General features: G+C 42.8%; 1 protein-coding gene across 1 annotated transcript in view; it reads right to left on the reverse strand.

Annotated features, from left to right (window-relative positions):
• Nucleotides 1–291: 291 nt before the first annotated feature.
• The window catches only part of MICU2 (mitochondrial calcium uptake 2), a 144529-nt gene continuing 117093 nt past the window's right edge, over nucleotides 292–27727 (reverse strand). The window contains exons 8-12 of the mRNA XM_030307776.1: nucleotides 20636–20733; nucleotides 8733–8904; nucleotides 3517–3625; nucleotides 2896–3053; nucleotides 292–538 (exon numbers count right to left, since the gene is read on the reverse strand). Coding sequence (XP_030163636.1) covers nucleotides 434–538; nucleotides 2896–3053; nucleotides 3517–3625; nucleotides 8733–8904; nucleotides 20636–20733 — 642 coding nt within the window. The 3' untranslated portion in view covers nucleotides 292–433. The remainder of the gene's footprint in view (nucleotides 539–2895; nucleotides 3054–3516; nucleotides 3626–8732; nucleotides 8905–20635; nucleotides 20734–27727) is intronic.

Below are 27727 nucleotides of genomic sequence, written 5' to 3' on the forward strand. Positions count from 1 at the left end.
CTTAACCGACTGCGCCACCCAGGCGCCCCAAATGTGAAATGTTCTTAACTGAATTTGTGCTACTGGGAACACCAGGACTCCTGGCCTTGATCTTAGCCTTGTGTGTCAATTATTTTTTTCTGTAATTACTGACACCCTTCCAAAGAGATGTTTTACTACTTGTCTAAGAAATCAGTGAATAACGAGGTTTTCAATCTTATCAAAGTACAAAGCATGACTTCAATTCTAGGCCCTCTGACAGAATCCGGTACCTGTATTTACTAAGTTCTTTAATGAAATTTTATCAAGAAATTACTGAATCAGGAAGTAAATACAAGGCGTCTTTATATTACAAAGAAAATCAATGAAGACTCCAGAAGACAAACATCTAGTACTTAAAAAACAATTCCAAATTCTGACATTCGGAGCAATGTAATTCCCGTATTATCTTTTTCTAAAAGAGACCTCTTCCGGCTTGTTTCCAGACTTCTTTTACTCCTTTAATGCTTTCTCTTTTCACACATTTCCAGTATTCTTGTATACTTTGCTGCTGTGGTACCTGTTAACACAAAGTGAAAGTAAAGAGATCATTCTCTTCAAGGTTAAACACGATTTCATGCGAGCTCTGTTAGCATTTATTTCCCACGTGCCTCCAGAGAGTCCCTGAGATGGATTATGTTGTGAAGGAGGATTCCAACAAAACCGTACGTAGGACGGGGTAAAGGATAAAACGTGAACGTGACGTAAGAACAGCCTTGGGTAACTCAAGAGTGGAGGCTAAGTGCACGTGATTGGAGCCTCTTCCGTTAGAAGATAATGAAGATCGTGGGCAATTTCTTTCATATATTGGTTTTAAAAAATGTAATTATTTCATGACGCTTTATAATATTTTATAATGTTTTCCTTTTTATGGTGAACTTTATTTAGCTATGTGGAATATAAATTATAAGCCTAAAACTCTGATTTAAACCTACCTAAGTTAAAAAGAAACAATATATTTTATAAGAGGCTTTAAGAAAGAAGACTATAATTCACCTAAGTGCTCTGTGAATTAAAAAGTTCTATGAGTATTATTCCTCTGTTAAAGAAGAAAGTAAAGGTTAAAAAACATTTGTATCCTTGGTGAGCACAGGAGGACGGCGTTGCTGGATATCTCCCAAATGGAAGCAAATCTGCCAGCTGAAATTTTTTTTTAGAGAGAGTGAACGAGTGAGCAAGCTAGCGTGTGTGAGTGAGCAGGAGAGGGGCAGAGAGAGAGAGAGAGAGAGAGAGAGAGAGAGAGAGAGTCTTACGCCGGCTTCATGCCCAGCGCGGAGCCCGACATGGGGCTCTATCTCACGACGGTGAGATCACAACTTGAGCCGAAATCAAGAGTTGGAAACTAAACCAACTAAGCCACACCGGTGCCCTGCTAAAGTTTTAGATTTATCTAAACAGTTTATTTATTTGAGAGAGACAGAGGGAGAGAGCATGCGTGCACAAGTGGGGGAGGGCCAGAGAGGGAGGGAGAGAGAGAATCCCGAGCAGGCTCTGCGCCATCAGCTATCAGGGTGCAGCCTGACTCGGGGCTCGAATTCACAAACTGGTGAGGTCATGACCTGAGCCGAAATCAAGAGTCAGACGCTTTAACAGACTGAGCCACCCAGGTGTCCCTCTTTTAGATTTTATATATATTCTTCTCCTGATCGATTTACAGCTCTATTTAATGTCTTCGAGAAATGGCGGAGGCTCGTGGGCATGTTAAATCGTTACTGCAAAGGCTGGTTTCATTTTCAGGGACAGGATTATTCACGATGAGATGGTGGATGCCCACAAAGCTTGAGAGACACGTGTGCTAACAGAAATCACATTTACTCATTTTCCATTAATAATGTGGGTAGCAGGAAAATGATGTGCTTTTCCGAGGAGTAAATGAAGGGGGCTGCTCATGAATCCACCACATTCTCTCCCTCATTCTCTCCTTTCTTCTGGCCGAACTGCCTCTTACCATACAGTTTTCTTTCCACCCTTGTTTTTCAACCTGCGGACTGCTTTTATGAGGGTGCTTCTTTTTTTTAATTAATAATTTATTTACTTTTTGATTTACATCCAAATTAGTTAGAATATAGTGCAACAATGATTTCAGGAGTAGATTCCTTAGTGCCCCTCCCCCATTTCGCTCACCCCCCCCCCCCACAACCCCTCCAGCAGCCCTCAGTTTGTTCTCCACATTTATGAGCCTCTTTTGTTTTGTCTCCCTCCCTGTTTTTATATTATTTTTCTTCCCCTTCCCTTATGTTCATCTGTTTTATCTCTTAAAGTCTTCATATGAGTGAAGTCATATGATATTTGTCTTTCTCTAATTTCGCTTAGCATACTACCCTTATGATGGTGTTTCTAAGCAGATTCCAATTTAAACAAAATTTTGAGTTTTATTTGTCCCACAGGTATAGACTAATATGTGAAGAATCTGAATACAATAACAATGGCTAACATTTACTTCAACTGTCTCAGGCACTATCCCAAGTATTTTACGCTTAATTCTTACAACATTGTTTTCTGGTAGATTCTATTAGTTTCCTCATTGTACAGATGAGGAATGGGAGGCTCTGAAAAGTTAAGTGGCTTTGCAAGATTAGGCAGCTGGTGACAGAGCTGGGATTTGAATTTAGGTGTGTCTAACTACAGAGCCCAAAGTAAAATGATTTCTGAATAGCAGTTTCTGATTAGATTCAGATTTAAAAAAAAAAAAAACAAAGGAAAATACTGGATCCCATCTGAAGGAGACATCTCAGTTTGTGATCATGGCTTATAATCTCTTTACAAATGATAAAAACCTCCATTTACGACCACACATGCATTGCCCAAATTCTAGGTGTAATGCCATTCACTTAATTACATGTAAACATGTAGTTATTAAAAACTCAAAATCTTTACCCATAAACCTCGATGCATCCTGTTTTTTAACACCCCGAGAAACTCTCCATGACTAAGACATTCATCACCATCCACATCAAAGATCTTGAACACGGTGTCCAAAATATTGTTTGAGAGTTCCTGCCCTGTTGCTACTTTCACGGCCCTCTTAAACTCCGCTGAAAAAAGAAAACATAAAACAACTCATCAACTGTGTGAAATAGTCTAAGTGGAATTAGCCTGAATTTTATTATTTGAGAAGCAAAATTAAGTCTCAATGTTCATTATCACGGAAGTAAAACAAAACAAAAAATACTCATTAAGGATATGTTGAAATAATACATTTGGCTGAGAAATGTCTTGAAAGTAACTGAAAGAGGCAGCCTATTTTAATTTAATCAATGTTCTAAAGAACATATTTAAATATTCCCTTTTCCTTTTTAGGAAATAAGAAAGTAAAAGCAAATAACATAATTGTTAAATGTGAGAGTCCTTGTAAGTCTAGAGTAACCACACTGAATTAATTAAAAGGCTAATCAACTGTTTCACTGGTAATTGGCTCCTTGACTGGTATGTTCTAGTTGAAGAACAGAGTGATGTTATTTGTAGATGATAAAAATTAAACGAAGTCACGTAACTTACCCAGTCTGACAGGACGGTGAGCTAAACTAAACATTTGCATGGCAATAGCAAAATCTTCTAGGTGGGTGGCAAAATGACAAAAGGACTTGAACTCATCCAAACTAATACTCTAATAAAATAACAAAAGTGAGTGTTAATTACGATTTTGTAAAACTGATCTTAGAATATAAGCAGAAGCGTAAGTCCTGTTTCTATCATAAAGCTTGTGAACTTTCATGGCCTTCCAAGAAAGTCTATTAAAAAGACGGGCAGGGCCACCGTGCATGGTTGTGCAGACTGCACACTGTGTGCAAGGCGTCTCCTGGATCGCGCAGGGCGAGAACTGGGGTGGCCCTGTGTCACAGACCGAATTGTCTCCGCAAGATCCACAGGCTGAAACCCAAACACCCAACGTAACTGTACTTGGACCTTTAGGGAAGCAATTAAGGCTACATGAGGTCACAAGGGTAGGACCCCACTCTGATAGCACCGATGTCCCGATAAGAGAAGGGGACAGCAGCGCACGCTCACTCCCCATGTAAGCACAGACGACAGGCCTCGTGAGGACAGGGTGAGAAGGCGGTGGTGGTCTGCAAGCTGGGAGGAGAGGCCTCACCAAAAACCAACCTGCCGGCACCTTGATCTTGGACTTCGGGCTCCAGAGTTGTGAGAAAATGAATGAGTTGTTTGAGCCATCCGGCCTGTGGCATTTTGTTACGGCAGGCTGAGGAAACTAGTACCCCGTTAAGTGCTCTGCCTCCTTGCTTTCCTGCTTCATCCGTGGACACAGCACGGAGTAAGAGCACTGGGTTTTGGAGATAGAAAAGCTGTGCTTTAATTCCAGTTCTGCCATTTACTGTGTACATGGTCTTAGCCTCTCCAAGCCTTAGCGAAGTAACCTTTCAGGAAGGAAGTAATTTGCTCAAGATCTACCAAGTGGAACAATCAGGATTTGAACCTTGGTTCCTAACTTCAAAACCTCTGCCCATAAAAACAAAACAGAAATAAGTTAGAAAAACTAGTTTTTCCACTGAAAAAGTAAACAAAGTATGAAAACTGTTAATTTGAAAGTAAATTCTTCCCTGCCTAAAAAAAAAAAAAGTTTCTCGGGGCACCTGTGTGGCTCAGTCAGTTGAACGTCCAACTCTTGATTTCAGCTGAGGTCATGATCCCAGGGTCGTGGAATGGAGCCCTCCGTGAGGCTCCATGCTGAGCAGGGAGCCTGCTTGAGATTCCCTCTCTCTCTCCCTCTGCCCGCTCCCCTGCTCACACTCGCTCTCTTTCTGAATATATATATATATATATATATATATATGTATATATATATACATATATATATATATATATATGTATGTATATATAAGTGGTTTCTTTTGTAGGCACCTTCAGGATCATGTCCTCTGCATATAGGTGGTGGTCTTATTCAAGTTTCACTGCCCGCAGCCTTGGTAAATTCATGGAAGTTTTACTTTTAAAATTTCGTTAAGTCTTTGAAGAGGTAACATATACACATGGTAAAAAAACAAATTCTAGAATGGATAAAAAACAAAAAGTCTTTTTCCCTCCTTTGACCTCCAGTTCCCTTTCCCAGAGGTAAAGCACTGTTACCAATTCTTTGCGTATGCTTCCAGAAATATTCTACTCGTATAAAAGAGCATACACACACCCCTGTTTTACACAGTGGGAGAGTCCTCTTCACACATTTCTACACTTTGCTTTGTACTCTTAAGAATACATCTTATTAGCAGAAGAGTGGCCGTTCCTCTGTATCGTAATCTCAAAGCCGCCACTCGGCGCAACCTTCTGATTTTTCCTTTACTGATAGGTGAAAAATAGCATGCCATCAATGTTTGAATCTGTAGGTCTTTAGCTGTGAATGAAGTTTAAACACTTTTCTCTTCTGTTCTTACTGGTGATTTGTGGATTTCTATTCTTGCGTCTTTTTTATGTCCTCTGCCGAGATTTTTAATGAGCTGTTATGTGGCTTACTGCTGAGAGACAAGTCTCCATGGGTCTCTCACGTTTCTGCACATCTTTCAAAGAGAAGCTCCAACTACTTTATTATTCCAGACTATCTTTCTAAGGGCATTTGTATAGCGAACAGCCTAGAATGTTGACGATGTCTGCTTTGGAAGTAGAGCACAGTTTTGCCTACTGCCCATGACTCCTGAAGATGAGCTTTCTTGGCTACGTGTGTGGGCAGCATCCACAGGGTGCTCAGCATGGTCCCCGTGGGACTTGGGGGGCGAGGGAGGGCTGGCACAAACATGATGCTCATGCTGTTGCTATGCTATGAATAATAATGTTCTTTGTCTCTGACCCAATGGTCTTGTATCTTCGGCCAGCATCCATGAAATGGTACAGGCTAACTTCCAAATAGATAAAATCTCAGATACTTTACATTTATTAACACTTTGGTTTTTAGGATCCCCTTATACATTAAATAGGGCAAAATTTAAGACCTTTCAAAGTTCTTGATTTTTAAAGATCTCACGATAAATTAAAGAAATGGGCCCATCACATATGATGCCAATATTTCTTCCCTCCCCCCAGTTTGTTAATTTTTTTCTTTTGACTTTGATCCTAGTTTTGAGGGGGATGAGGGGAAAGCAACAGAATTTTTAACTTTTAGACAGCAATTTCATCAACTTTTCCTTGAAAGCTTCTGAGTTTTGCCTAGAGAAATATGCATACCCTACTCTGAGAGGATTGTTTCCAAGTTTCCTTCTCTACATACTCAGTTTCATTTTCCCCTGTAACATTTAATTCTTAGATCTATCTGGAATTTTAGAGTAAGGAGTGAGGCAGAGATTTACGTTCATTTCTCCCTCGGATGGCCAGTCAATTAACCTAGTGCCATTTATTAATAACTCCTCTTTTACCCAGCTAATTTACAATATGAATTCACATATGCTAGATTTCCATGTGTATTTGGGTCTAGTTTTGGACTTTATATTCTGTTCAATTGATAGGTCTGTCAAATTCATTGTAACAGGCTGTTCTAGTTATCAATATTTGGTAATATATTTTCATATCTCAATATTCTCTTTTTAAAGACTTAATTTTTTATTTTATTTTAAAAATTTTTATTATTTAAAATTTTTAAAACATTTATTCATTTTTGAGAGAAAGAGAGGCAGGGTGTGAGTGGGAGAAGGGCAGAGAGAGCGAGAGACACAGAATTCTAAGTAGGTTGAGCTGTCGGCACAGAGCCCGATGCGGGGCTTGAACTCAGAACGGCAAGATCATGACCTGAGCTGAAGTCGGACGCTTGACATACTGAGCCACCCAGGCACCCCAAAGACTTAATTTTTTAAAAGCCATTTCAGGTTCATAGCAAAACAGGAGAAGTTATAGAGACTTCCTGGATATCTCTTGTCCCTGCGGCATTCTTTTCATAGAAACTTTTACGGCCTGTCTAGTTCACTCATGACAATCTGATGACATTTTTATTGAAACCCATTACTGTCCAGCAATACTTTTTGGTTCCTGCACGTAGGAAAGATTACACCTTTCTGCTTCTTTGCAGCTATGTGGGGTCATGTGATTAGTCTGGCCGGTAGCCAAGTGTGATGTTTCTGGGCCAACACACTTAATTGCTGGAATGTGCCCACTCCTTTCTTTTCCTGCCACGGCCTCTGAAGATGATGTTTCTTCCAGCCGGTAAAGCTCCAAGGTGGCAGAGCCTGAAGAGTCTGGGTCCCTGAGCAACTGAGTAGGCAGAGGCGCCTGGCAGCCCACAGTGGAAATGTAGCGCGACTGAGAAAGAGATCTTCCTTACACTGGCCACGCGGACAGCACGGCAGTCTTAGAACTGCAGCAGGCCCAGGCTGTTCCGGTATAAGCGTTACATTTACAGATGACTCCGAGGGACAAGTGCTACATCTATAATACTGACTTCCCATTCAATAATAGGAGATAGCGCTATAATTAGGCAAGTTTTCTTTTATATCTATCAAGACTTTGAAGTTTCATTTTCATGTATTTCTTGTTAAATTCATTTTTAATTTTATGTGTTTCTATTTCAATTACAAATGAGATCTTAATTATATTTTATTATCTTTTCCCTCACTATAGAAATAGCTTTAAAAAATTATATAGGGGCGCCTGGGTGGCTCAGTCGGTTAAGCCTCCCACTTTAGCACAGCTCATGATCTCACGGTTCGTGAGTTCGAGCCCCGCGTCGGGCTCTGTGCTGACAGCTCAGAGCCCGGAGCCTGCTTTGGATTCTGTGTCTCCCTCTCTCTCTGCCCCTCCCCTGCTCACTCTCTGTCTCTCTCAAAAATACATAAACATTAAAAAAAAAGAAATGAAAAAATTATATAAAAACATATGCCCACTCCAATACTATGTTTTGGAACAATAAAGTAAAAGCAATATATAAAGTAAAAAATCACTTCAAATCTTACAACAGTATATTAATCATTATTAATAGTTTGGCAATCATTACTTAATATACATATATATAAACATACACATCAACATTAAAAAAAGAAAGTGTATATATACACACTTACGCCATTACATTTTCTTTCTTTTTTTTTTTTTAATGTTTACTTATTTATTTTGAGAGTGAGAGAGGGAGAATGTGGGAGGGGCAGAGAGAGAGAGGGAGAGGGAGGGAGAGGGAGAGAATCCCAAGCAGCCTCCACGCTGTCAGTGCAGAGCCCAATGTGGGGCTCGATTTCACGAACAAGTGAGATCATGACCTGAGCTGACATCAGGATTAATCGACTGAGCTACCAGGTGCCCCTGCCATTACCTTTTCTAACCTGTAATTTGCACATAGGGCAGCTACTGCTAACATACTAGCATTGTAACAGGCACTTCACTGAATTTTTGCTGTTTCTAATAGCTTTTCAGTTTGATTCTCTTGGGTTCTCTAGGCATAGAATCACATCTATGCAAACAAAGCCAACTGTCCCTCCTTCCAAAGGTTCATACTCTTTTATTCTGTTAATTTGTACTGGCTGAGACTTCCAGAACAACAGTGGTGACAGTGGACATTGTTATTACCGACTTTACCGGAAATGCAAAACTCCTGTTTGGAATACTGATTCCATCTGGGCAGGAATTCATTCATAAGAAAATGTAAACACCATTTCTCACCTTGATTTTACACTCAAATAAGGGAGTAACATGGTTTGGGTTACTTTGAAAGTTACTTTATTTAATTATATAAATGTTTTTAACATGATTTCATCTTTACCAAAAGCATAATAAAAAGGCATACGAACCTCTCCTGCTGACAACTTCTCTCTTACGTTTTTCCAATAGATGTCTTTATTTTCAGTGTTAGTGAAAAAAAGTAGCCATTCTGCAAAGTCTTCTTTTCTCATGAAACTCAAACCTTTAGAAAACTGAAGGAATTCCATTTCTTGGACCTCTGTTTGTAAATTCTCCATAAATCTAAATGTTAAAATATAAAATTGATGTCAGGAACCAGTGGCATTCGATTTTAATATTTACTGTCAGTAGGCCCGCAAGGCACCTCCGGCGGTACCCACGGAGCGGCTGGCCTCTTGACACGCTGAATCAAACAAAGCATTAGTGTGGTGAAAGGGGTGTGGGGAGCAGAAGATGAAGAGAAGCTGATTTAAAAAAAAATTTATTTGTTCTAACTTTTGGCATGCACCACTGTCTTTCTCAAGAGCTTTCCTCTTCATTTCCAGGAACTCTTTTTTTTTTTTTTTTTTTTTAATGTTTATTTTTGAAAGAGAGAGAGCATGAGTGGAGAAGAGGCAGGGAGACAGGGAGACAGAAGGATCCGAAGCAGGATCTGCACGGACAGCGGACAGCCGGACGCGGGGCTCGAACTCATGTACTGTGGGATCATGACCTGAGCGGAAGTTGGACGCTTAACCGACTGAGCCACCCAGGTGCCCCCAGAGAAGCTGCTTAAGTCCATACTTGCTCCAATTTGTCACACTCTATACTCAATTTGTTTGTGCAACTTATACTTGGTAACCTACTTCTGATAGAGATTTATAAAAATTATGTAAAATGTTGCTCTGATGCATCTGTAACAGTTTTTTTTTCCAATGTAGAAAAATTATCAAGATCAGAGAAACTTAAAATTCACTTGGGTTACTGCCTTTAGAATGATAATCATAATTAGGGGCGCCTGGGTGGCTCAGTCAGTTGGGCGTCCGGCTTCGGCTCAGGTCACGATCTCGCAGTTCATGAGTTCAAGCCCCGTGTCGGGCTCTATCCTGACAGCGCAGAGCCTGGAGCCTGCTTTGGATTCTGTGTCTCTCCCTCTCTGCCCCTCTCCTGCTCATGCTCTGTCTCTGTCTCTCAATAATAAATAAATGTTAAAAAAAATGAAAAAAAAAGAATGTTAATCATAATTAATGGTTCCTAATATTTTTGGATACCAAAGTTGATCAAGTAATCAATGGCTTTACATCAAAAGCTTAGATTTACTTAAAAATATTTATAATCATTTGGACAATAACTTGTGAATATATGACTCAACATTCTTTTTAAAATAAAAACATGGCACTTTGAGCAAACTCTCATCAACAGCTCCCTAGAAAAGTACAAGTTGAAAGGATATCAGATTAAAAAAATATTGTCTTTGAACAAGAACTCAAAACCACTGCACTTGATTTATTTATAAACTAAGTCATGTGAAAAGTATAGTCTCCATGTGTTTTAATGCGTTGAAGATTGCTTTATTCACCTTTTTACATGTTAAAAGAAACGTACTGTCATGCCACAATTTAATGGAATTCTGCATGGGGTAAAAAACAGGTCTATTCCAGTTCAATGGGAGAAAAACAGTCACTGTTAAACACCGACTTGCTTTCGGTTCTACGCTTATCCCATAAACCTTAAAAGCATGGGGGAGTTTGATTTTAGGCTTCTATCTGTGTGATAGGTAAGAGTCTGTTACCTGCAACAGTTTCTGAATGTACTGGAGACACAGATTTATCAATGCCATGTTTTTCCGGGTCAAGGCAGAATTTTATCTACCACTTGAAGCATTTCCAGTGGGGGCTAACACATCAACAAAACCTTTTGCTGATATACCTTGTTCTCTGTTTTACTGAGTTTTATTATACTGTATATTGTGATGACATTCAACTTATTAGGATTGTTAAAAAATTTAACTGTTAAACTACACATTGTTTGGCTTCAGCCACTTTCATCTTACTAATTACACTTGTTTTGTTTTGTTTTTTGAAGATTTTATTTTTAAGTCATCCCTACACTCAGCGTGGGGCTCGAACAACCCTGAGATCAAGAGTCGCATTCTCCACTGACTGAGCCAGCCGGGCACCTCACTCATTACGTTACTTTTGAAGAACAAAAGTATATTTTAGGATAGCCATCTTTCCTAACTCTAAAATTATAGATCTTGTTATGACTTGAAAATATGGAACATGATACTGGACATAAGTACATGAATTGAAGAATTCATACTATATAAAGTCTCCAGATAAATTCTGAACAAGTTAAATAGTTTATAAATTAGTGGATTAAGTGGGAACATTGGGAAAAAAATCTTTTTCTTACCTGATTTTTTAAAAAATTTTTTAGGTCATGGGTGGGTGGCTCAGTCGGTTGAGAGTCCGACTTCGGCTCAGGTCATGATCTCGCGGTCCGTGAGTTAGAGCCCCGCGTGGGGCTCTGGGCTGACATCTCGGAGCCTGGAGCCTGCTTTGGATTCTGCATCTCCCTCCCTCTCTGCCCCTCCCCCACCGTCTCTCTCTCTCTCCCTCGTGCGTTGTCTCTCTCTCAAAAATAAAACATTAAAAAATTTTTAAAAATTCTTTAGGTCATGGGGCGCTGGAGCTGGCTCACGCCACCTCTGAGAATTGTCTACACACGTTTTCCCGCCTGTATTTCATGTCTGGCAGCTTGAAATTGGCCTGGTAGAGAACTTACATTACTTATGACCAAATGCTACAAATCAGGCTGTACTTCCTGAGAGCAGACTGCCACACGTATTTATTAGCACAACACTGCTTATAGACATCTTTGAATGTATGAAAGCTCTATTCGGGGATACAGGCAATAACATCTCTCTTTTTTTTAAATTTTTAAATGTTTATTTGTTTTTGAGAGAGATAGAATATGAGCGAGGTAGAGGCGGAGGGAGAGAAAGAGACACAGAATCTGAAGCGGGCTCCAGGCTCCGAGCTGTCAGCACGGAGCCCGACGCGGGGCTCAAACCCACAAGCTGTGAGATCACGACCTGAGCCGAAGTCGGACGCCCGACCGACTGAGCCACCCAGGCGCCCCAATATATCACAGATTTATCCACATGCTCCCTCGTTAACTGATACATTTCTCTCGACATGTGGTAGTGTCTACTTAATATGGCTCTGTCCCTTCGGTCACCTGGTCTAGCACCAGCTCCTTGAAATCCCATTCAACGCACCCAACCACCTGCCAGGGAACTGTGGGACCACTCCTTTTAGAAACTTTGTGGCTACTGAAGCCTTTAAAGAGAAACCTGGGTCTGGACCTCATGTCTTCAGTTTCTAAGATATGTAACCCTGGACGGAGTCCCTTACGAATCTCACCCAACTCCTGCCTCGCTTTCCAAGGACCGCTGGAATAATATACGTGAAATACCCAGACAAGTGCCAGGCGCGTGGAAGCACTCAGCAGTCAGCCGCGGGACGGCACTGAGGCTGCAGGAAACCGCCTCCCTCGTGATCCTCGCTCAAGCCCAGACTCCAAGCCCTCGGCTTCCTCGGGCTGTCGAAGGCCTTCTTCGGGGGCACCTTGAAGAAAATCCCTCAGAAACTGCGCCTAGTGCTACCGGCGTAAACGGATGCTCTGCAGCCGTAACCAGGTCCTCCACGCTGCCGACAGCCTTCCGCTAGGCCAGAGGGCTCTCTTTCGTTCTTTCACACAGTGGCCATCTCAACTTGCGTTCCTTCTCGACAAATCTATCCCATGGCTACTTGGCTTCAGCACATGGCTTGCCCCCAGTTCCCAGAGCAAGCAGAGGTCACTGCGTAGGAAACTCTCTCACTTTCTGGCTGTCACTCCAGGGATGTAACAACGCTCATCCCCGTCTCCTTTCTGTCCCAGTGACAGGAGGAGTCCCTTTCCTGCTGACGGCCGATTTATCTACCTGCGCTCTGAATTCCACCTCTGTTTTCTTCCTCCTCAGGGGCCTTGCTGCTCTGCTGACTCCCATTCACTCCTGCATTCAGTCCTTCCCTCTTTACATCGTCGTTCAAACACGCGTGGAAACCTCTTACGTTCCCCTCCTCGCCTCCTGCCCCCCCTTCCTGTGCTATGGTCACTCTTACCCCTCCCCCCCTTCTCGCCTCCTGCCCCCCACTTCCTGTGCTGTGGTCACTCTTACCCCTCCCCCCTCCTGCCCCCCCTTCCTTTGCTATGGTCACTCTTACCCCTCCCCCCCCTCGCCTCCTGCCCCCCCTTCCTTTGCTATGGTCACTCTTACCCCTCTCCCCCTCCTCGCCTCCTGCCCCCCCTTCCTTTGCTATGGTCACTCTTACCCCTCCCCCCCCCTCGCCTCCTGCCCCCCCCTTCCTGTGCTATGGTCACTCTTACCCCCCCCCCCCCCTCGCCTCCTGCCCCCCCTTCCTTTGCTGTGGTCACTCTTACCCCTCTCCCCCTCCTCGCCTCCTGCCCCCCACTTCCTGTGCTGTGGTCACTCTTACCCCTCCCCCCCCTCGCCTCCTGCCCCCCCTTCCTGTGCTGTGGTCACTCTTACCCCCCCCCCCCCCTCGCCTCCTGCCCCCCACTTCCTGTGCTGTGGTCACTCTTACCCCTCCCCCCCCTCGCCTCCTGCCCCCCCCCTTCCTTTGCTATGGTCACTCTTACCCCTCTCCCCCTCCTCGCCTCCTGCCCCCCCTTCCTTTGCTATGGTCACTCTTACCCCTCCCCCCCCCCGCCTCCTGCCCCCCCTTCCTTTGCTATGGTCACTCTTACCCCTCCCCCCCTCCTCGCCTCCTGCCCCCCCCTTCCTTTGCTATGGTCACTCTTACCCCTCTCCCCCTCCTCGCCTCCTGCCCCCCACTTCCTGTGCTGTGGTCACTCTTACCCCTCCCCCCCCCTCGCCTCCTGCCCCCCACTTCCTGTGCTGTGGTCACTCTTACCCCTCCCCCCCCTCGCCTCCTGCCCCCCACTTCCTGTGCTGTGGTCACTCTTACCCCTCCCCCCCCCTCGCCTCCTGCCCCCCACTTCCTGTGCTGTGGTCACTCTTCCCCCCCCCCCCCCTCGCCTCCTGCCCCCCACTTCCTGTGCTGTGGTCACTCTTACCCCTCCCGCCCCCTCGCCTCCTGCCCCCCACTTCCTGTGCTGTGGTCACTCTTACCCCTCCCCCCCCTCGCCTCCTGCCCCCCACTTCCTGTGCTGTGGTCACTCTTACCCCTCCCCCCCCCTCGCCTCCTGCCCCCCACTTCCTGTGCTGTGGTCACTCTTACCCCTCCCCCCCCCTCGCCTCCTGCCCCCCCTTCCTGTGCTGTGGTCACTCTTACCCCCCCCCCCCCCTCGCCTCCTGCCCCCCCTTCCTGTGCTGTGGTCACTCTTACCCCTCCCCCCCCCGCCTCCTGCCCCCCACTTCCTGTGCTGTGGTCACTCTTACCCCTCCCCCCCCTCGCCTCCTGCCCCCCACTTCCTGTGCTGTGGTCACTCTTACCCCTCCCCCCCCCCGCCTCCTGCCCCCCCTTCCTGTGCTGTGGTCACTCTTACCCCTCCCCCCCCTCGCCTCCTGCCCCCCACTTCCTGTGCTGTGGTCACTCTTACCCCCCCCCCCCCCTCGCCTCCTGCCCCCCACTTCCTGTGCTGTGGTCACTCTTACCCCTCCCTCACTCCTCGCCTCCTGCCCCCCCTTCCTGTGCTGTGGTCACTCTTACCCCTACCCCCCTCCTCGCCTCCTGCCCCCCCTTCCTGTGCTGTGGTCACTCTTACCCCTCCCTCACTCCTCGCCTCCTGCCCCCCCTTCCTGTGCTGTGGTCACTCTTACCCCTCCCCCCCCTCGCCTCCTGCCCCCCACTTCCTGTGCTGTGGTCACTCTTACCCCTCCCCCCCTCCTCGCCCCACTGCAATCTGCCTTCTCCCCCTGAGCATGTCTACCCTGCATGCATCACCTTCCTTGCCGAGCTTGTTCCTACTCGTGTTCTGTCTCAGTGAACAGGTATCACATCGTTCGCCGGCTCCACACACACACCAGGCGGCGGCCTGGACTTGCTCCTCACTCTTCATCCCGTCAGTCGCCACTATTATTAACTCTTGGATGCTCCGCTCGTCTCTGTTCCCGCCGCCGCCACCACCTCGGTCTGATCACCGTCCTTTCTTCTCTGTTGATGCAACGGCTTCCAACGGATCTCCTTGCCCTCTGCTGGAGTTCCCTGGCCAAGCTGCCGGCTCCGATGACCGCCTCCCTCCCCCCTGCTTCAAGGTCTTTGGTGACTCTCCGCCCTTCTCCACGAGGCACAAACGCCTTCACAGCTGTGCCTATGCTGATCTTCCCACCTTCCGCTCTTACTTCTGCTTCAGCCTCGGTGAACTTCTCGTTTCTGAATTTGCCATGTCTTCTGCATTCAGACACAAGACTTTATCTATTTAGTAATCACTGGGTTCAGATAACACTGGTTGACAATTCCTACCAACATTATGCAAATTTGGACTCTTCCTGAGAAATTAAAAACGAAGTATCTGAACACAGCAGTAGTCTGTCTACAGTACATCAGTTAAATTCTTCTGTGGAATGACAATAACTTAACACATTTCTGATGATGTTTTTCTAACTTAAATTCACTGTGTTTTGGCTGTATCACACAAGGAACCTGTCTAGTACGGGATTTCTGCATATTATCAGGCATAATAAGAATTTAGGGCCAAAGAGTTAGATAGAAACATCAATATTTTGTAAAGTAAAAATTGACCTGGAGATTTATTTATTTATTTAAAAAAAATTTTTTTTTAACGTTTATTTATTTTTGAGACAGAGAGAGACAGAGCATGAACAGGGGAGGGTCAGAGAGAGGGAGACACAGAATATGAAGCAGGCTCCAGGCTCTGAGCCGTCAGCACAGAGCCCGATGCGGGGCTCGAACTCACGGACCGCGAGATCGTGACCTGAGCCGAAGTTGGCCGCTCAACCAACTGAGCCACCCAGGCGCTCCTGACCTGGAGATTTAAACAAATTACTGTTTTACAGGATGTAAAACAGATTTTTAAATAATTGCTTTTTCCTTAGTGTCAAGTCTACATTTACTAAGAAATGTTTTTGTTCCAGAAACTTCTAAATTCTTTTGTGTGAAGTATTTAAACTTATAATGAATTCTAGAATTTAAATTAATAATGCATGAAACAAAATCTGGAATATTGACTGGTTCAATTTGACCTATCTTTTCCTATTGATACAAGAACACTAGAACAGAGTAAGCACTGAGGAAGAAAGTCACTTCGAATGGAGTGGGGAGGACACTGAAGAGGTAGGGCCTATGCATATTTCCCGGCTCAGTTCTTGGAAGAATGGTAACCTTGGCTTGTTGCCAGACTGCAAGCATTTGAGACGAGTGTGTGTCACATGCAAGAATGGACTAAAATGGACTTTCTGCCCAGCGCTGATCTTGGCAACGAATCGCATACGGGACAGTGTTACCCTAAGCCTGCCACAACCGACCTAAGAAACAAACAAAGAACCCCCCAACTCATGTAATGTGCCTAAAATTCCCCCTTTGCCTTTAAAAATCTGAGCTCCTTTGTCTCTTTGAACCATGATCTGGGTTGTTGCCTTAATGTCTGTCTCCTGATGCAGTTCCTAAGATCGCAAAACAAATGTGTTTTTAGCCTTGCCTTTTCTTGACACTTTAGATATATTAATTCTTGCTTTTTAATTTTGTATTTGTTCATGAGTTTAATTATATTACTAGAGCATTTTCAGCAGATTTTATAAGGACTAGGGATCCTTCATAAAACTGATACAAGTTCTCAATATTTTGTCTTAAAGTGACACTACTGAATTTTCAAATACAAAAATTGATAATAAAATTGGAAATAGCTTTGTCATCTGTGATGAAAAATACAAGTAGTATCTAGCTTTCTGTTCTAACTTGAAAAATCCTTCTCTCTGAATTTTAAAGCAGTCAGTCCTTGGGGGAAAAGATGGGAATATACTTTTAGTTTTGATTTTTTTCTTTAGATGTTGGATTAAGGAGCCTTTGGGAAAAGAGACTGAGGAAACTCTTAGTGCAAGAAGTCTCTTGGCCAAGAGAGCTGGGGAAATGCAAACACAGGAAGAAGCCAGAGGAAAAGAATTCCGTAAGGAGACAGATCTGGGAGTTGGGAAACAAACTCACTAGAAACTCTAAAACTAAGGTGACGTGAGTTTGGCACGTATTCTGAATGCTTACCGTGTGTTATGTTGTGTATACTTTAACCTACAGCATCTCATTTAATTGTCAGATCAACCTCAGACTTTTCATGTTGGGGGATAGTATATTAATGTAAATGAGAGTAGAAATAAAAATGATTAGGAAGGAGGATATTTGCATGAATTAGAGATTTGCTCTTTTCCTTTATTAGATTATTTTAAAATTATAATTTGTAATTTTTAAATTTACTTTTAAAAAATATATCATTTTAAAGTTTATTTATTTTTGAGAGGAGCAAGTGAGCAGGGGAGGGGCAGAGAGAGGGGAGAGTGAGAGAGTCCCAAGCAGGCTACGTGCTCACAGTGCAGAGCCCAACGTGGGGCTTGAATTCACGAACCGTGAGATCACGACCTGAGCCAAAATCAAGGGTTGGACACTTCAGCGACGGAGCCACGCGGGTGCCCCTAAATTTACTCACAACTCTTAAAGTGGGCAGGACAAATGTTGCCACGTATATTTTTACAAAGACTAGAAAAAGGTACATGATTTTCCCAAGACCATACAGCTAAATAAATCGCACACCTAGCATTTACAGCCATTCGGACCTCATGTCCAGTGTTCTCTCCCTTCTATATTGCTACCAGCTTCTCAGACTGTGGCATTTAATTGTTAGCACTTCTACTTGCTTAGTAAAGCTTAAAGTGGTTTTAGAGAAAAAGCAGCTGAATTTTAGAAGCTGAAGTGAAGTATGCCTCCTTGCTTAAAACTGTGATTTTAGTTGCTCTCTACTGACAGGATGCTGTAAAAAAAAAAAAAAAAAAAAAGCCCGTGAAATTTATCGCTGGTCTTACTATAATTGTTAAGAATAGAATTCTTCATGTTACGCAGTGTCCTTTTTATAAAGCCCCTTCGGAAGATTTCTTTCTGACCTCATGATGAGGACCGAATGTCTCCGCCCCCCCAGCCCCTTACGCCGAACCAGTGAGCTTCCAACTCAGGGACACGGTGAGTTGGGCAACTGACGTGTATCCCCCTTCATGGTGCCTGCCAGAAAGCGCGGTCAAATCTGCGGTGTGTTCTTAGCAAGCGCACAGAATCTCACGGTTTGCGCTTAGTGTACTAGCCTAATTAGTGGCTCCATTTTATGACACTGCCACTGTTCTTCTTTTGTTCGTTTTTCTTACCCACTTCTGATATCGGTGTTTACATTCTACTACAAGTGCCTACTTAGAGCCCGACCCTTGTATAGAGTAAGTCGACATATTAATCATCATATATTAATCAACACATTCATTACATGAATAATATAATAATTATATGATATGATGCAATATAGGATACAATAATATATGATAATGAATAATGGATAATCACACAATAAATTCACATATACATATATAACCTTATTAAGTAGATATTTATCATCATCACTTCACAAATGAAGGAACAGAGATTGGAGCCTCTGGTTAAAATGCTTGTTCATCAAATCCCACTTAGTAAATGATGAAGTTCCACATCTGAACCCAGGTCTGTCTAAATCACAAATATGTTTTTTTCACAATCGATACTGTTTCTCTAAATGAGAAGCTAACGTATATAGGCAAATGTTTTAAGTAGCCCCAAAGCTATAACTTGGTGGCACCTTCCTTGCCTTTCCTTGAAACTACTAAGCTGTACCTTCTAAAACAATATCCCTTTATCAGAGAAGCTGGAAGAAGGTGGCTGACACCAAGGACAAACATCTCTTTGAAACAATTTTTCTGGGGGCGCCTGGGTGGCTCAGTCAATTAAGCATCCGACTTCGGCTCAGGTCATGATCTCGCGGTCCCTGAGTTCGAGCCCCGCGTCGGGCTCTGGGCTGACAGCTCGGAGCCTGGTGCCTGCTTCCGATTCTGTGTCTCCCTCTCTCCCTGCCCCTGCCCTACTCATGCTCTGTCTCTGTCTCCAAAAATAAACAAACATTTTTTTAAAGTAAGAATTTTAAATAAAATTATTCTGTTTAAAGAAAATTAAAGTTAGAACACCTTTTTTTTTTTTTTTTTTTTTTTGAGTAAAGCAATAGAGTTTATTGACAGAAAGTATAAAGCTCTCAAGAGTGAGAGGGGTCGCAACTGGGTGGCCGCTGAGGATTTTTGTCCCTGACTTTTTATTGGGACCTTATCAGAAAGCTTGTGAGATTTCATGCATGGCACCTAGACTGGGCAGGTCCAGAATACTTTTATCTTAACCTCTTTTTCCCCAAACTCTGCTGCCTTTGCCAATTCCTCAGCCAGGTTCCCCCTTGCAGCTGCAGCCTGCCTTCCTGGAGGTCCCTTACTTCTTCCTACGTAATGTTACACCTTTCCCCACTCATTACAATTTGGGAATCTACATAAACTAAATATTTAATTGTTTTAATAGATACTCTTAACTGTTTTTACATTTCTTAGTTAATTTATTTATAAATACTTCTATTTCATTTGCTTCCCAGAACACCTTTAAAATTAACTAGTTTAGGGAATCTTAAAGTGAAGGGGGAGTGGTGTATTAGTCTGAATAAGTACAGCTGATATAATAGCCTGGCTTGGCTTTAAATCATGGTTTTTATTTTGAAATTTTAAGAAGTGTTGAGACAGTAATATTTTTCAAGTATAAGAAAAGACATTTTAAAAAATGTTTGTCGAGAAAAACTATTGTAGAGAGGTTAAATGACTTACTGGAGTTCAGCTATGGGGTACATTATGATTGGACAGAATTCAGAAACTTGGGCATTCCTCATTCCTCAATCACTGGGCCCCACAAAATTTCTTTTTAAGTTTATTTATTTATTTTGAGAGACAGAGAGAGCGTGTGCAGGGGAGAGGCAGAGAGAGAGGGAGAGAGAGAGAGAGAGAACCCCAAGCAGGCTCTGGGCTGTCGGCTCAGAGCCCGACGTGGGGTTTGAACTCATGAACTGTGAGACCGTGACCTGAGCCGAATCCGAGAGTCAGATGCTTAACCAACTGAGCCACCCAGGCGCCTCTGGGTCCTACAATCTTATGTCCTAACTATGTCTTAAAAACTCTCCCACTTCAAAATCCTTGTTACTACATTGGTTCAAGGCTCTTATCATTTCTTGTCTGGGATATTTGAATGGTCTTCTCTCGCATAAGATCCATCCTTTATTCTGCTACCACACACAACGATGGGCACACCTGACCAGGTATGCTTCAGGCATCACCCTTCAGGATCTTCCATCGCTGAGTCAATTCAAGCTTGATCCCGTGGAGTACAAAATCTTCCACAGGCAAGCACACCCTTCTCCAGCTTCTCTTCTCACCTTTCACCACACCACCTTCCATTTACTACCCTAGATGCGACTGCTTACAATTCCCTTTACAAACCATACGTTTTCGTGCCTCTACGTCTTTTCTAACGCTGTTCTCGCTCCCTCAGATGCTTTCCTGCCAAACCATTTTTGCCTGGGTATTTCCTGCTCATCCATCAAGGTTCAGTTTATGCACCATTTCCTTCAGAAAGCCTTCCCTGATCACCCACTCCCCAACTCCAAACCAGTACATCAGTGACCTGTGTTACCAGACAACTGTATACATCTATGACAGCATTGACTTAAAAAAAAATTATGGTATGCTATAAAACAGATATTACTTTTCATATAGGTTAGATGTTTTTGAGCAGAGTACTTTAGTTTATATTTCATAGGTTTTGTTCTCAGAGATAAATACTATATAGTTCTGCATATGATGTTCAGTGTTACTGTCTGCAGATCTGTGAGAGGAGTATATTCAGTTGTTTTGTAACTTCTTGGCTATAAATTTCCCTAAATGAATATAAATATTTACATTTACCTTCGAAATTCTCTATAATGAAGTTTTCTTTCTCCTCTTTTTCCAAAGAAATGTATCTGAAGGGTTGTGGTAATTTCAGGTTCTTTCACTGTTGGTTCCTATAAAAAATGAGACGATAATTCCAAGTAATTATAACCAAGAACAAAAATGGACCCTGTAGCCTGGAACTCTTAGGACAATATCCATAAAAGGTTCTCGTAATAGGGGTGGAAGAATGAGATGTGGCCATCCTGTCTGTTACTTCGCATCATACTATTCTGTAATTGTTTTTGCTCAAGCAGGAGAAAAACAACGAGGGCTAAAATTCTCCAAATACTCAAGATGGACTTCAGCAGTAAACAAAATCTTAGATCAGTCCAAAAAGAAAGCTTAGAATAGTGAAAAAAATTATTTCAAAATGTGATCTCTAGGCATTTTTTAATGAAGCAGGACTGAAAACTAAAGCCAGAAGGTCTTTGAGTTTTGGCTGAATATTAGAAATACTTGAAAAGCATCTGCTTTTCATAATTACAAAACTACTAGGTAAGAATTCGATTAATGAGTAAAGCAGATTCATGGATTCTTCCTCCTTCAAATCTCTAACAAAATAAACAACAATAACAAAACAAAACTGCTAAAAAGATGATCAGCTGCAACAAAACAAAAAGGGTTACAAATTTAAACCAAATATTTTGAAAAGGGGCAGTTGGAGAAAGAAACATCAGATTCAGGTGTTGTATGGTCCCCATGTCCCCTAATCCTACCTTCTAATTCTACTTCTCAGAAATAGCAGTGGCACTGAGACTATTACATTAGAAATTCATTAAAAACGTTAATTTAGTGACAGCAGAGTAGTGGGGACAAGTAAGGCCAACTCCAAAAGAAGCTCCTCTAGAGCTTGGGGAGACTTATGCAGAGGGAAGGAGGTCTCGAGGGCACAGACTCTTTCAGGGGACTATGTTACAGAGGGGCCAACCCTAAGCCCACAGAGTTGAATGTACTTCGGCGGGGAGGAGTGAGCTGTGTCTCAGAGCCTTAAGGAGATCAGGAAGATCAACAGAACACAGGCTCTTCAGCAAGGGCTGCATTTGCCCAGGGGAGTCTCCTCCCCCTTGCCTCCACCCCTTTTGTGCACGGAACAGTGCACCGAAATGCAATGCCAGCAGCGGAGAAGGACAAAGATAAATTAGTTCCAGATCAGGTGGGAAGAGCAGCAGAGAGAGTTCCATTTGTGCTCCACTGCAGCGATGAGGTCTGGGCAGGGCACGGGCAGGAACGAAAGAAACAGGAAGACAACTAAGCACAGGCACCACAGCGAGAAACAACAAATCAGCAAAAGACACAGAACATCCAGTCTTGCGGTCCGTAACACATAATACAAGGAACAAATGCGTGTCCCCATAAGCCCCTTATTTACATTAAAAGTTTCTTGTATTTTGAGATAATGGTAGATTCACATGCAATGGTACAAAATAATGCAGAACGATCTCTTGTACCCTTTACTCAGTTTCCTCCGGGGGTGACTGATGACATCTTGCAAAACATCATCAGATAACTCGATACAGTCAACACACAGAAGAACATTTTCTTCACTGCGATGACCCTTCATCTGCTCTTGCGGCCACACTGGCTTCTCTCCAGCCCCGACCCTCTCTTTGACCTCTGGCAACCACTAATCAACTTCCTTTTCTATAATTTTGTCATTTCAAAATGCCACATACGTGGACTCAGTATGTAGCCTTCCGGTATTGGCATTTTTGTGCAGCACAATTCTCTGGATATTCACGCAGGCTGTTGCCGTATCAATCGTTTGTTCTTGTTTCTTGTAGGACAGTGTTCCGCTGTATGGATTACCGGTTGAACCATTCACCTGTTGAAGGACATCTGGGTTGTTTCCAGTTTGGGGCTATGACAAATAAAGCTGCTCTAGGGGCGCCTGGGTGGCGCAGTCGGTTAAGCGTCCGACTTCAGCCAGGTCACGATCTCGCGGTCCGGGAGTTCGAGCCCCGCGTCGGGCTCTCGGCTGATGGCTCGGAGCCTGGAGCCTGTTTCCGATTCTGTGTCTCCCTCTCTCTCTGCCCCTCCCCCGTTCATGCTCTGTCTCTCTCTGTCCCAAAAATAAATAAACGTTGAAAAAAAAAATCCAAAAATAAATAAAAAACGTTGAAAAAAAAATTAAAAAAAAAAAAATAAAGCTGCTCGAAACCTCTGTGGACAGGTGTTAGCGTGAACACGGTTTTTATTTCTTTGGGACGGATGGCCAGGCGTGCAGTTACCATTTTATCGGAGCAGCAGCATCATTTTACGTTCCCACCAGCCGTGGATGAGTGATCTGGCTTCCCTGCATCTGGTGGTCAGTGCAATTGTCAGTTATTTTATTTTAGTCACTTGGATGTACTTAAGAGCCTCTTATGGTTTGCCTCCCTCTCCATTTTTATCTTACTTTTTTAATGTTTATTTTGAGAGAGAGAGTACACACACATGCCCACGAGCAGGGGAGGGGCAGAGAGAGAGAGGGAGAGAGAGAATGCACCCTCAGCGTGGAGCCTGATGTGGGGCTCAGTCTCACAACCGTGACATCATGACCCGAGCCAAAATAAAGAGTCTCAAAGTATGTACTTCTTGATCCCGTGTCACTCCCCCCAAAACACACCGTCCCCTCCCGCAACCACCAACTTGTTCTCTGTATCTATGAATCTTGGGGTTCTGTCCTGTTTTTTAGGTTACATATATAAGTGCAATCCTGTAGTATTTGTCTTGCTCCGACTTATACTACTTAGAATGATACCCTCAAGGTCCATCCATGTTGTGGCAAATGGCAATATTTTCTTATGGCTGAACAGTACTGGGTATATAAACCACATTTTCTTTATCCACTCATCTCTCAGTGGACACTTAAGTTGTTTCCACACTTTGGCTTTGAAAATAGTGCTGCAATGAAACAAAAGGGGTACACACACCTTTCTGAATTAGTGTTTGTTTTCTCTGGACAGATACTCAGTAGCGGAGTTGCTGGATCATACTGTAGTTCTACTTTCAATTTTGAGGAACCTCCAAGTGGTTTTCCATAGTGGCCGCACCAATTTACAATCCCAACAATGCACGAGGTTCTCTTTTCTCCAAATCCTTGCCAACATTTTGTTATTTCTTGTCATTTTGATACTAGCCATTCTGACAGGTGTAGGTGCTATCTCATTATGGCTCCGATTTGCATTTCCTTGGTGATAAGGGATGTTGAGCATCTTTTCATGTGCCTGTTGGATATCTGTGTGTCTTCTGTACAAAAATGTCTATGCAAATCCTCTATGTTTTAACTGGATTATTTTTCCTATTGAGTTATATGAGTTCTTTCTATATATATATTCTGGACATTAACCCTCATTCAGATATATGATTCTCAAATATCTTCTGATATTCATAGGTTGCTTTTCTGTTTGGTTGAGGGTTTCCTTTGCTGTACAGAAGCTTTTTGGTTCGATGTAGTCCCGTTTGTTTATTTTTGCTTTTGTTTCCTTTGCCTTTGGAGTCAGATAAAACAAAATTACTAGGACTGATGTCAAGGAGCTTATTGCTTATGTTTTCTTCTTGGGCATTTTATGGCTTTAGGTCTTACATGCAAGTCTTGAATCCATTTTGAGTTAATTTTTTGTATGTGGTCCAGTTTCATTATTTTGTGTGTGGTAGCTCTCCAATTTTCCCAACACTGTTTACTAAATAGACTGACTGCCTCTTCCCCATTGTATTTTCTTGCCTCCTTTGTTGAAAATTACCTGACCACATACATGTGGGTTTATTTGTGGGTTATCTACATGTATAGTTCCATTGTCTTCTGTGTCCATTTTTGTGGCAATACTACACGGTTTTGATTATTACAGCTTTATAATCCCATTTGAAACCAGGCACAGTAACCTCTGACTTTGTTGTTCTTTCTTAACACTGTGCTTTGGCTATTTGGGGTCTTTTGTGGTTACTTCCACGTAAGTTATGGAATTATTCCAATCCGGCAAAAAATGTCATTTGAACTTTGACAGGGATTGCAATGCATTTGTAGATTGCTTTGGGTTTATGGACATTCAACAACATTGATTTTTCTAACCCCTGACACAAAATATCTTCCCATTTATTTGTGTCATCTTCAATTTCTTTCATCAGTGTCTTGTGGTTTTCAGTGTATAGGTCTTTCACCTCCTTAGTTCAATTTATTCCTAAGTTTTTCATTCTTATTAATGCAATTGTAAGTGGGATTATTTTCTTGATTTTCCTGATATTTTGTTAGTGTATAGAAATGCAACAGATCTTTGTATATTAATTTTGTATCTTGTAACTTTATTGAATTCACTTATTAGTTCTGACAGTTTTTTTTTTTTTTTGTAGAGTCTTTTTCCATACACAATATCATGTTGTCTGCAAATAGTGAAAGTTTTACTTTTTCCTTTCCAATTTGGATGTCACTGCTTTTTTTCTTTCCTACTTGTTCTGGCTAGGACTTCCAATACTATGTTGAATCAAAGTGGCATGAGTAGGCATCCTTATCTCGTTCCTGATCTTAGACGAGAAGCTTTTAGCTTTTCACCATTGAGGATGATGATAGTTGTGGGTCTGTCATTTACGGCCTTTGTGATGTTGGAGTACATTCCCTTTATATCCATTTTGTTGAGTTTTTCTCATAAATGGATGTTAAATTTTCTCAAATGCTTTTTTGTGCATTCACAAAAATAATATGATTTTTATCCTTCATTTTGCTGATGTGTATACCGTCTTGATCGATTTGCGGATGCTGATCATACTTGCATCCCTGGAATAAATCCCACTTGATCACGATGTAAGATGTTTTTGATGTATTGTTATTTTGGTCTGTTAATATTTTGTTGATTTCTGCATGTATGTTCATCAGGCATACTGGCCTGTAATTTTATTTTATTTACTTTCATTTTCTTTCATTTTCTTTCATCTTCCTTCCTTCCTTCCTCCCTTCCTTCCTTCCTTCCTTCCTTCCTTCCTTCCTTCCTTCCTTCCTTCCTTCCTTCCTTCCCTGTGTCCTTCTTCAGTTTTGGTATCAGGGTAATGCTGGCCTTGCAAAATAAGCTTGGGAGCTTCCCTCCTTTTCAATGTTTTTGAAGAGTTTGAGAAGTATAGGCATTAAATGTTCTTTGAATGTTTGGTAGAATTCACCAATGAAGCCATCTGGTCCTGGACTTTTCTTGGGAGGTTTCTGATTACTGATTCAATCTTTTGCAATATTTGACATGTGCCTGCACTCCTAGTTCAAAGATGTTTTCCTTTCACCACTTTGAATATGCCATGCCACTCTCTTTTGGTCTGCAAAAAGTTTCTGCTAAGAAATCTCCTGATAACCTTATGGGATTTCCCTTGTATGTAACAATTTGTTTTTCTCTTTCTGCTCTTAAGATTCTCTCTTTAACTTTTGACATTTTAATTATAATGTGTCTTGGTGTGGATCTCTTTGGACTCCTCTTATTTGGAACCCTCTGAGCCTTCTGGACCTACATGTCTATTTCCTTCTCCTGGTGAGGGAAGTTTTTAGCCATTATTTCTTCAAATACTTTCCTGGTCTCTCCTCTCTTTTCTCCTGGGACCTTATAACGTAAGTGTTACTCTATTTGATGTTGTCTGAGAGGTTCCTCAAGTTACCTTCATTTTTTAAAACTTCTTTCCTTTTCATTACTCTGCTTTGCTGAGTTCTACTGCAGTCTTCTAGGTCACTGATCTGTTCTGTTTCATCTAGTCTGCCACTGAACCCCTCTTGGTCCTTTCTACACTATCTCTTTGTTGAAGCTCTCACTGTGTTCATCCATTCTCCCCCCAAGTTCTTTGAGCATTTTTTCCCCTCCAAATGTTTACTCACTTTTTGAGAGAGAGACAGAGTGTGAGTGGGGGAAGGGCAGAGAGAGAGGGAGACACAGAATGTGAAGCAGGCTCCAGGCTCTGAGCTGTCAGCACAGAGCCTGATGTGGGGCTTGAACTCGTGAAACGTGAGATCATGACCTGAGCTGAAGTTGGCCACTTAACTGACTGAGCCACCCAGGACCTGTTCTATGAGCATTTTTATGTCCATTACCTTAAATTCTTTTTTAGATTACTTTTCTCCATCTCATTAAGGTCTTTTTCTGAGGTCTCGTCATACTCTTCTGTTTGGAACATATTTCTCTGTTTCTTCATTTTGCTTGACTCTCTGTGTGTTTCTATGTATTAGGTGAAACAGCTCTCAGTCTTCAAGTAGTGCCCTGTGTAGGTGATGAAATTTCTCTTCCAACCTTGCTCTTTGCTGTCTCTTGAACCTTTGTAATTGTCTAAACCACCTGATTCGTTCTTGATATGTCCCCGGTGTTAGGGTGTGCCAAGACCTGCCTGTTCCAAGAAAGGAATCTCATTTACACCGAGTTTCAGGTTGACTGGAAGCACACTCTTAGGCAGCAGCTTTTAACGTATAAAAGTATAGGGGTGCCTCGGTGGCTCACTCGGTTAAGCGTCCAACTTCGGCTCAGGTCATGATCTCACGGTTCGTGAGTTTAAGCCCCTCGTCAGGCTCTGTGCTGACAGCTCAGACCCTGGAGCCTGCTTCGGATTCTGTGTCTCCCTCTCTCTCTGCCCCTCCCTGACTTGTGCTCTGTCTCTCTCTCAAAAATAATTGAACATTTAAAAAAAAAAGTTTTAAAATATAAAAGTATATATAGTCCTGTGGGGCTACAATCATAGTCCCTGCTGCCTCCAGACCAGGAGATTTAGAGGTGCCCCCTGGGTGGCAGCTGTAAAAAATTGGGGTTCCAGATAAGTGTAAAAGCTCCTTTCTCAGAGTTGAGACCTGGAAGGCCGAGTGGGTGTGCAAGGATGGTGTGCCCCTGCTTAGGTTCTCTGGGAGCACCTCCTTAATCTATATATGCATGGGAAACCCGAAGCCTGTCCCTTAGACTGAAGCTCCGAGCTAAGTACATAGGCCTTTTTTTCCAGAAGACGGGCTGTGTTTCAGTCTGCTGTCTATGCAGTGCCCTGATGGTGGTGGTCTGCCAAGAACTGTGTTAGCGTTCCCGTGGAGCTCAGGATTGTTGGCCACTTCGGCCACCAGGGCCAGGTGATTGAGTGGTGGCCCCCGTG

Source organism: Lynx canadensis, chromosome A1 (genome assembly GCF_007474595.2).
Source record: "Lynx canadensis isolate LIC74 chromosome A1, mLynCan4.pri.v2, whole genome shotgun sequence".
Lineage (NCBI taxonomy): Eukaryota > Metazoa > Chordata > Mammalia > Carnivora > Felidae > Lynx > Lynx canadensis.